The sequence below is a fragment of the Platichthys flesus genome, chromosome 22 (assembly GCF_949316205.1).
Source record: "Platichthys flesus chromosome 22, fPlaFle2.1, whole genome shotgun sequence".
Lineage (NCBI taxonomy): Eukaryota > Metazoa > Chordata > Actinopteri > Pleuronectiformes > Pleuronectidae > Platichthys > Platichthys flesus.
In genome coordinates, this window is record NC_084966.1 from 10,865,089 (window position 1) to 10,875,685 (window position 10,597).

The 10,597-nt window shown below is 43.9% G+C and overlaps 1 protein-coding gene and 1 long non-coding RNA gene across 2 annotated transcripts; one reads left to right on the forward strand and one right to left on the reverse strand.

Moving 5' to 3' along the window:
- Window positions 1-804: 804 nt before the first annotated feature.
- Window positions 805-10,470, reverse strand: ndfip2 (Nedd4 family interacting protein 2). The gene is made up of 8 exons (XM_062381130.1): window positions 10,272-10,470; window positions 5,453-5,669; window positions 5,085-5,215; window positions 4,537-4,624; window positions 4,203-4,327; window positions 3,937-4,003; window positions 3,456-3,561; window positions 805-3,379 (listed from the first exon to the last, which is right to left on the reverse strand). Exons 1-7 carry the CDS (start codon window positions 10,296-10,298, stop codon window positions 3,458-3,460), a joined length of 759 nt encoding a protein of 252 aa, XP_062237114.1. The 5' UTR covers window positions 10,299-10,470; the 3' UTR covers window positions 805-3,379; window positions 3,456-3,457.
- LOC133933892 (uncharacterized) lies at window positions 9,568-10,423 on the forward strand. The gene is made up of 2 exons (XR_009912110.1): window positions 9,568-10,130; window positions 10,248-10,423. It is a non-coding gene; the product is annotated as an uncharacterized LOC133933892 (long non-coding RNA).
- Window positions 10,471-10,597: the final 127 nt, after the last annotated feature.

The window sequence follows — 10,597 nt, forward strand, 5'->3', positions numbered from 1 at the left end:
AAAGGAGCCATTTAATAAAAGTGCAAAAGACGTGTATTTTGTTTTACAATACTTCATATTATATATATTTCATAGATGATGAACATTTATAGCCTCACACTGGTCCCATACGAAAGCTACTTTAACGCTACCTCCCTCATGAATGTGTCCCTTTAAATTGAACCCAAAGGATGATAGATGAATAATTGGGGTTAAAAAAAAAAAACTAGTACCTTTATGGTGAGAGAGAGGCTGAGGATGACCCCCTAGTTTCTAATAAATATAATAATAAACAGAAGAAAAGAAGGACAGAGGCCTCCTCAAGAGTTTTGACACCAGTAAGATTTGTGAACCCATGTCAAGAAAGAATGCCAGACATTTCCTAGTAGTGTTTGGCTCCATCTAGTGGATTGATTTTATACAAACTGCAGCAAATGCTTGACGATAAGAGAGAAATAAAAAACCTTTACACCTTTTCAAAGATGCAGGATAAGAATAATGTGAAGGCATAAAAACTTTACGGAAAAAGGTGATAAATCGAGGTCAAACTAAATCCTGTGTGAAGAATTAAACTAATCGAAGCTGCTCAACGGTTTTCATTTAAAAAATGGATCAAATGACACAATGTCTTGCTCTTATTGATACCACAGTTTATCCATGTGATTATTGACGGGATAACTGACCTCACATATTTTAAACCTCTTCATAATATGGACAATTATAAGTAGCAGTTTTATGAATCCTAAACTCTAAACCCGTGCAAACGATAGTTCAAGTAATCTGCTTAATAAATCAGGCTCCGCGCACAGTAAAAAAAAACAGACAGGCTTTTGAACTTTATTGGCATTTTCGCAAGACATCATCCGTCAATTAAATTCCAGTTACAATTTACATAAAATGCATAACAACTGCGAGAGAAGATGTTACAAGGATTATTTTTTTTGGGGGCCGCCGCCGCATTTTTTTTTCACTCCATTTATTTACAAACAAACACAATGTATGCCGTACTAGATTGATCCTAATATTCAACCCCTCTCACTGAGGTGGAGAAAACCATGCGGCAGAGCTTGAATTCATCGAAAGAGCTTGCTATTGCTGTCGGATACGACCAGAGTCCAAAAGAAGAAAAGAGATAAAGAGAAAGGAAAGGTTAAAAAAAATATATAGTTTGGCAATACTCAAGCTGTCACAGTTTGGGCTAAAAGCAATGAAGCAAGACCCACAATAACAATATAATCTATTTAGTTTTTTTGACCAATGAAAAGTGCAAAAGGCAAATAATCCATTTGGGACGATTAAGAATTCCAGTTGAGAACTTGCATGGCGAAGATAACTTCTTTTTAATTATTTTTCTACCCCCCTCCCCCACGTCAAGTTAAGCAGATTCTTAAAAGCATTCTGTACAGAAGTTCTCCAAAGTGCAAATATTATGAATTGGCATAAGCTGGTACACACATCTCATTTTCCGGATGATGAAAATAATCAAGTAAGAAAAGAAAAAAAAAAGGAAAACAAGCAGGTTCATGACGTCACACTACTCGTGCTCCGTCCGCGCCGGACAGCGTCCCGCGAAACATTGTTTCCGATCACACGATTAAAAAAGGTGGCTCGTCCACAACGAGAGCTCCGTCACATCACCAAAGGGCTTCTCGCTTTTGCGGGGAGAAAAAAGGAAGAAACGTCGAATCGAATCTTATCGTCAAAAAGCCTAAATCCCAGAGAGAGAGAGATGCGTGTGCTGGTGTTGTCCCAAATAATGCACCACGTGTGCAGCCAGTCATGTTTCCTGCTGGTTTTTTCGAGTTCTGCATGATCCTCTCAATTTTACCGGTGAACAAATTAAATTTTGTTACTTGTTCCGTCAGCCTTTTGGTTTCCTCTGCACTGAACCCGATGTTGTAACTGGTTCTCGATCTGTGATGGCGTCACTACTCAACTCCATCTACCCCCTTATCACAGGACTCTACATCCACAAGTAATGTCGGCCACTGCACTGTGTGTAAAAGGTGGAGGTGCATACAGGCACTCCCCTGCCTTTGAGGCCACTTACCACTGATCAGAGCGGCCAAAAAACTGATTTATCCAAGGAGCTTTCACTGATTGGCCGCCGTCCTCGGGGAGCTTACGGATAACGTTTTGGCGAGACAGAAGCACACGATTGAGTTTTGGTTTTGCAGGCATTTTGGGAAACATTTTGTTTTTCTTTGATTCAAACAGGAGAGGCTCTGAAAATGTCACGATGCAAGAACAATTGCTACTGCATAGGTCAGCACGACGGTTTTCATTCAAAGGTCTCAGGATTTCTTTTGCATTTACCTGCAGTTTGTTTTTCTTTCAAACGTTTGTTCAATGACACACAACTGCTTTCTCTTTTGGCAGGTCCGTCCTGAGTCCAAAAGGTCACCGCAGAATTTGAACTGGTTGTTTGTCAAAAAACAAATCTTACATGAAGAAAGAGTTTGGACAAAATCCACGTCTGGGTGAGTCTGATGTTGCTGTACGTTTGGTTTGTGATGCGTGAATGGATCCGTGCAGATACGATTTAATTTGTCTGCACTGCACGAGTTTGCGTGTTAAATTCTACAGCACTTTAAAGTTAAGGCCTTTGCACACAAGAAGCATTTTCTCATTCTTTAATTCACGTTACTAATATTTTTGAAGCAGGAGTCGTCCTCCTCAGTCTAATACCAATGTATTAGCCGAATAGCGTAGGGTCAGGTGCGTCAAAATCTGCATCCGAACGTTTACTTGTTTCGTGCCTTTGATGTGCAAAGGCCTTTAAAGTGAGACTTTTTAAAAACACCCTGAAAATTAAACAATGTGGAATGGTTACACTAGTACTGAAGATGCAGTAAGCGCGCGGGAGGTGAATTCTCTACAAAGGAGAAACTTCAGAGAGGTTTCCATCTCCTACACCACACTGAGAGTTTCTCATTCAGGTCTTGGCTGATATCACTGCAGTCAGAGCAAGCAACGCCATCAAATGACCCTTGCAACCATATTCCCGTTCCTTTATGATCAATATTGAATTATTTTCATTGTGCTTTAATTTTGCGTTATTAGGTAAAATCTGATTTTAGAACCTCTGCGTTTACAGCCGGTGTCGGCCGAGGTTAGGTTTTTGTCAATAGCACTCTGTGTGCTCCTGCGTTCAGGGCTTTGAATCAAAGAAAAACAGAAACGAAGCCCGGGAAGGGACGTCCAGGATGTTAAATGGTTTCGGCCCGGTTCACAAGAGTTGTTTTATTCTTTTTGACGGGACTGGGAACACTTTCTCCCTACTTTCTTTCCCTCATTCCTTCCCGGTGTCCTCTCTTCACTGCACGGCTCCTCGGTCAGGTCATTCGAGGGGGGAGGGAAGGAACTTCACATTGAAAAGGAATGGTGATGGCGTGGAAATCTGCGGGAAATCCAAGGCAATCATTAGAGCAGGCTACAATGGGTGGATTTCTGTTCCTGTCGGACTTGTACTCTACCTTTAGTAGAGGAAGAAGAGACGCGTTCGATGAGAGGTGGCCATGTTCTCGGACATGTTGCGCACTTTTAGATAGTTGACGAAACCTCTGAAGAACAGCAGCAGACCTGTGAAAGGGAGAGGGAGGACTTACTCGCTTGAAGAAAACAGAAGCTCTCACTTTAGGTTACCGAACATTCAAACACCTCGTCCTCGGTCTTGCTTCTTACCATCGCTGTTTCTGGATCTTTGTATTGTCTGCAACTAAGAAACCAACCGCAGAGTAGACAATCTGCTTCCTGTTTGCAGCGGCTCGTGAATGGTCAGTCTATGTTAAAGGCTGTGTGCTTTTTTTAGGTGTGGACGGAGATTGCTTTCGATACAGAGCCAAATCGCTCATCTGTATGGTTTTCATGGGATTTATGGGTTGTAGCCTATTGTATATGGACCGATAGGGAAATACTTCAAAATCAAAGTTCAGTACCATTTAACAATAAACTCACCGAGCAGCAGGAAGATCCACCAGAGCCAGTACTGACCATTGAAGTAGCCGGTGAAGTAGTCAGAGAACTGGACAAAGGAAAAGACATTTATCCCTTTTAGCATTTTTACTTCTTCTAAAATCTGAAGGCCTGATGACCTGCATTATAAAGACAGACACCGTGTTTTTCCTTTATATGTTTGTGGGAAAAAAGCTCATCTCAGAGACTATTCTCGTTTTAGCAAGAGCCCTGTTGTGTGGAGTGAATTTAATTGACTGCTGTCTAACCCTAACGATGAGAATCCACTTGATGAGGGAGAGGCCGAAGCCACAGATGGCTCCGTAGCGTCCGGCGATGGTGTTGGTCAAACAGAAGGACAAGCAGAACCCGATCCAGTTGAACAGGAAGGCCACTAGAGGACAAACAGAAAGACAACGTGTCAAATTGCTGATTCAGTCACGAAAATATAATTAGCTGTGGGTATTTGTGGCAATTCAAATTCGATTTTCTTTGATAGATAATCTAGAAAACGGCCGTGGAAATGTCCAAAATAATTCCGATTCCACCTTTCTTGTGTTTTAACAGATGGTTTAAAAAACAATAAACGTGATCCAGACTTACTGAAAAAGGCCAGCATGAAGATTCCATCGTTTCCGACTCGCAGTTGATCAGCGTCGCTGAAATCCTCTCTGGGAGGGAATTCATCGTCCTGACAAAGACAAACCACAGCAGATAAACGTGAGGTGGCTTTCAAAAATACACAAACAGGTGACTCACAAAACACTTTCCTTTTTTTGTCTTAACAGTGACATCCATACCCCACCCAACTTAAACACGTATAGCTTGTTAATATTACAGATACTGAAAAAAAATACTTCAGATGAAGGATGTTGACAAAAGTGGCCCCCCAAAAAATATTAAAAAATGTAGGAGGAGATTTAGGATTGAAATCTGTAGCATTTTACTCTTTATATCTTGTATATATTTTGTTTTGTTTGTTTTATGTAGTTATTTCTTTCTTATGTGAGGTACTTATTGTGTTTTTGAAGTACTTATTGTGTTTTTATGTTCAATGTATGCACCTTTTTTACCAAAGAAAATTCCAGGTAGGTGTAAACCTACTTGGCAATTCTGATTCTGATTCTGATTGAGAGAGAACGTCTCCTCACCCGTGGCATCACATCCACAGTGGAGGTAGCCATGGCCGCCGCTTTGGCCTTCTCCGCTTCGTCATACGTGGGCAGCGAGGTGGCAACGCTGTAGGGCGGAGGTACTGGGAAGTCACTTCGGTAACTGGTCTCTGTGGGACGAACAGTGAGGTCAGGAGGCTTGTCTATGAAGCGAGCCGCATTTTGTGTAGTTGCCGGAGCAGTGATGTGCGGCCATGGAAATCAACAGGGACTCGTGGGTGAAGTCGTTCCCCGAAGTGCCACAAAGTTTGACGTAACCCTGCCTGCGTGGCAAGCATGCAAACACACTGCGGAGAAATTACAGTGAAGAAAATCTGCGTTTAAAAAAGGCACAATTAATGGCGTACCAGGCACGGCAGCCGTTGCTCCCAGTTCGATGGTCGCGTACGGCGGCGGGGGAGCCTCCGCCTCCCCGTCAGTCCTCGATCCCGACGCCTCCGCTGCAGACGAGCTGGCCGGGGCCGCGCCGAGGTCCTGGCCGGACGTACCAGCCAGCGCCGCGGCAGAAGTGCATGGCTGCTGCTCGCTGGTGGAGGCCTCCGGAGAGTCGTCCTCGTTGTGCAACTATTAGAAAGGAGGAAGAGAAAACGGAGCAGAAACCGATCAGATGATAAGTCAGATGAAAAGCGTGGCTGCTTGAGAAATTAGAAAAAAACAGCTCCAATTGGATACTTTCAGGACAGTGCGTGACTAAGATGGCTTCTCGACTGAAATGACAAGCAGAGGGTAAAAGAGGACAGGAGCAGTCGTAAAGTCGGTTTTCATTTGGGGGATTTTGCAGCCGAACATCACAGCCTTTGTTTGTAGCAACAACAGCAACATCAGGAAGTTATGCAACAAAAGGGGCTTGATCACAATCTGTTTTGGTTTATTGACTTTTTTTTTTTTTTTTTGCAGAAAGATTATTCACCGGATTTCACTGGTTTACGTATCACAGGCACAAAGGATTTCCCCCAGCATTTTCCATATTGTCCACATTATGGACTTTAGGGTGAATTTTTCTGTACCCTTCCTAGAATTGAAATCAAAAGTCTCCTTCTTTTGTCTTTGGCAATTTTCTGGCTGTTATTTGACCTCACCGCGCCGGATGATGAAAATTAAATCAAAAGTCATGCGCATTTTATCTGTTACACCCCTCAAGACTTTATTAAACCAAACCCTGTTTTTTAAAGTACTCCCGGTCAAGCAGTTTTTTCTGCAATAGCTTTTCAATGTCTGAACGGTCAGTGATACTTCTAACTAGTAGTCTGCGTTCCCATGCTGGGCTCACATTGCCCAACTAAGCATGAAGGAAACATGTACTGTATGTTATCCAGTGCCATGTGATGTCATTGATAACCGTCTCATTGTTGACTAGTGTTCTCCTACAGCAATGGACATCCAACATGTCCGACCGCTGCTGCTTTCCATTCTGAGTGTTGGCAACTGGCAAAACCCTTGGTAGCTTTAGTTGAGAGTCAATCACAAGAGGACGGCCTCTGGAAACGTGATCAGTTAAGGAGGTTTTCTCTGAAGCGGAGAGAATCATTTACAGACTCCAGTGCCTTCATGTTTGTCAGCGCCAAAGAGCCACACACCTTCTGGAATTACAGAGGGGTCTGGAACGTGGTGGAAGGAAATCTCGGTGGGCAGAGTTGGCGGAGCTACCCAGGCTCACCCCCTTCCCGGGCTTCTCTGAAGGTGCCCTTTGAGGAAGTAATGTGATGCTCGCTTTTCATTTGTAGCTTGATGTGCAAAATGAAGTTCTTATTCAGTCACAATCTGAGGCCCTGTCCAAACAAATGTGGACATTTGTCTTGACTTTATTCAGATTAGCCGATTTTTTCCAAACGCCTTCCTGGCCTGGCACTAGCAGTCATGTTTCCTGTTATTGTCTGGACGGAGATATTGAGTAACACAAAGGTTGCGTTTTTAAAACCATCTGAAAGTGATTTGGCATTTATCTACTATTTGACACATATAGTGCATTATATAGTGCACCCCCCGGTGTTGGTCTAGTGGCAGAAACTTGGACTATGGGCAGAGAAGGTCTCTGGTTCGTCTCTGGTTCGACTCCACGGAGAAACAACAAAAAGACGAACCTGGATTGATCTGTCCAAAAATCCAAGAGGATTCTCCCTACCCTGTCTAGTGCCCCTGAGCAAGGCACCTTACTCCCCCAACATCTGCTCCCCGAGCGCCTTACATGGTCGCTCACTGCTCTGTGTGTCCTGCACCAGATGGGTCAAAAGCAGAGGTTAAATTTCTCTACCTGTTTGAGTGTGCCTGTGCATGTGTTTGGGACTAATAAATGCATCTTAAATCGTAATTCATTCTATGAATCCACATGTGTAAAAGCGTATTTTTGAAGTTCTAAAAACTGATTTAAATTGTTTGCGCTTTGGGGCGCAACAATCTGTTCACACAAAGTTCTCTGTCAAATTTGAGTGTCAGTTTAACAAGGCTGAGATGGACCTTGGGAGAATAAAGACGTGGGCGTCACGCTCTATGCAGGGCAAACTTAAGAAAAACGGCCCGACAGCTCCGACAATTTATTGTGCAGAGCCATACCACCAGCTCCCCCATCAGCAACACATTTACGGTGTGTTTACTGTTACAATTCCAACAGATAAGCGAAGGCTAATCTAATCACGAGTTTAATGTCTGAATAAAAAGTGTCTCTGTGCAAGTGCGGTCGAGCAAGTTGGACGTGGTTGTGACAGAAATGTTGAAAAGTTGCTCGTGGCTCGTGTTGACGTGACAAACATTAAAAGACCTTCTGCTTTTGAAGCTTAACTCGCCCGGCCTTATCTGAAGAAGTGGGTGCGGTGGCGTCTAAAAGCTGAAGGCGCGTTTAGTTTGTGGATTTGAATGGAGCCTATATTTTTTCCCGGTGCTTCAGAGTTGTAATTATCAGCGTCATAATTATGCGTTTAAGAGGGAGATTTTCCATGAAGTAATGGGAATGCTCTGGCTGTGGGACACCAGTGCAAACAGGAGCAACTCCCTTTGTAAGGACATCTGCCGAATAAGAAGAGCTCCATAAAGTTACGGACATTTCACAAGACATAAAGTGGAACCTAGAGGGAAGTTAGTTCATCGCTGTGGAGATAACCTGTTTTTAAAATATCTAGAAAATTCCAAGCAGCCCCGTAAAAGCTCCACCAGCGCAGGGTTTGAAGTACAAGGCAGAAAGTGAACGAGCGCCTGACAACTGGCTCCGAATCAAGGACAAGGCAGAACGCACCCCCCGCGCACAGGGGATTACATAATATCTTTAGCAACATAGCCATATCAGCAACCCCGGGTGAACAAATATACTCGGGCCAGGCTCAGAGCAGCAGCGCAACATACTTGAAACAAATCAGTGAACTTGTAAGAAGAAGGAAAAAAGTAAGAATCCACCGGAGAGTATGTGGGCGTCAGGAGATAAACACCACAACATGTGAGAGGAGGTCTATCCTGAGCAGCATGTAAAATAATCCTTGAGAATCCACCCTCCCAAGTTGTGTATTGCGACAGAGTATCAAAGCAGAACAGTCCTCTGCTTTAGAGGCGGTGGACTAGTGGCCGAAACTTGGACTATGGGCAGAAAAGGTCTCTGGTTCGACTCCACGGAGAAACAACAAAAAGACGAACCTGGATTGATCTGTCCAAAAATCCAAGAGGATTCTCCCTACCCTTGTCTGAGTGCCCCTGAGCAAGGCACCTTACTCCCCCAACATCTGCTCCCTGTGCGCCGTACATGGCTGCTCACTGCTCTGTGTGTTCTGCACCAGATGGGTCAAAAGCAGAGGTTAAATTCCCCCACAATTGCATGAGTGTGTCTGTGCATGTCTCTGCATGTGTGTGGGATAAATAAATGTATCTTAATCTTAATCTTTAGTGTAGGTTTCCAAAATATTATGACTTTAAATTGTGTTAAATCACAAGTTTTATTCTCATTAGGACATTCCTCTTGTAATGTAGTGACTTGATTTGTGAATGTTTTTGCTCAACTTGGCCCTAATACTCTGCCGGGGATCATCTGGTATTGTATTAACGGGGAATTGTCAAGAGCACAAAACCAGCTCGCACTCTGGCACAATGTGAATCCTGTGGGGATCACACTGGCACACCATGAACCTCCAGGCGTCCGAGCACAAAGTGCACTTTATCCTGATTGGTCACCGCTGTTCCCCCGAACTTCTGAGCCGCTGTTGTTGGAGCACACGCCTGCTAATCCATCGGAGAAAATCGCCTTCACGTGTTCCGACCGCACAGCAAACTCAAATATTTACCACTTAGCGGGGGAGAGGCCCATGTTTTAATGATCGTTAGAGTGTTTAGACTGGCAGTGGGAACACAACGTGCGCGGTCAATGAATCTGTAACAGGAACAACAACAAAAGTTAGTGATTAAAGTACTAGTTGGCCTGTTGAGTTAGTTGTTAAGATGTTATTAGGTTTGTTTATTATATAAAGTCACAGTTCAGATAAATTACAACTCAATCCCATAAAATACTAGCAAGTAAAGATATTCGTATTATTGTTCTTAAAGTTTTTTCTTGCAGAAAGTCTGGATCAACGTAAATAGAAAAAATAAAATGTAATAGCAGCAAGTGAGATATGATTGTTATAAACGTAGTTAGTAAGTGTGTTGTTTGTGAGTGTGACTCAGGGTCCACCTAAAATAAAACACAATTCCATAGAAGTAATAACAATAACAGTCATTAGCATTGGCGGTGTATGCTAATGTTGGTAGCAGAATCCCCCGTTGAACCGCAGTTAGCCAGCTAGCCTCCTGTCATGCTAACACGAATGCGCAGCAAACTGTCGCGTCCACAGCCGTGCGTGTGGTCCCAGGTTTAATAAGGTTCATGTAAACACAGCCACGTGTCTGACCATCAAGTGTGTGGGAGATCCAGTTCAGGCTGTAAGTTCCACATAACAGGCCCGCGGGGGCTAAGGCTAGCTAAAGTTAGCCTGGCCGATGCGGAAGTGTCCACTCGTAGGTTGGCAGACCAAACTAAGTAGCGAGAGGAGAAATCCGCAACAGGAGTAAATGGTGTGTGTTGTTTTTGTTGCCGCTGTCTGTGATGTGGCGTGTTGTGTGAATGCCAGTGTTGTGTAGTTGTGGCTTTATGTTTGATCGAGGGCCTTTCTTCCTGTGTGTGTGTCACAGGCCGAGCTGGTGAGCCACACTCACCGTTTGGTATCGGCTCGCTGGGTCCATCCCCGGTTCGGTTCAGCTGGGAGATCCGGCCGAGGGGAGTCCGACTGCTGAATGTGTCCGAGCCGCGAGCGTCGCGATCCGGGGACGCTCCTGTCAAACTGTCGCTGGACAACAGAGGAGAGAAATGGCTGCGACCCTCCGAAGTGCTGCTCAGGAAAATAACTGGGAATCCCGGGGAGGCAAGCTCAGGGTGCACCGTGACACTTCCTGTTGCACACTTCACAATAAATGACACACAACAGCGTTATAACTAAATATACTTTATTTTTACTAAATTTTGAAATACACGGTCCAATTAT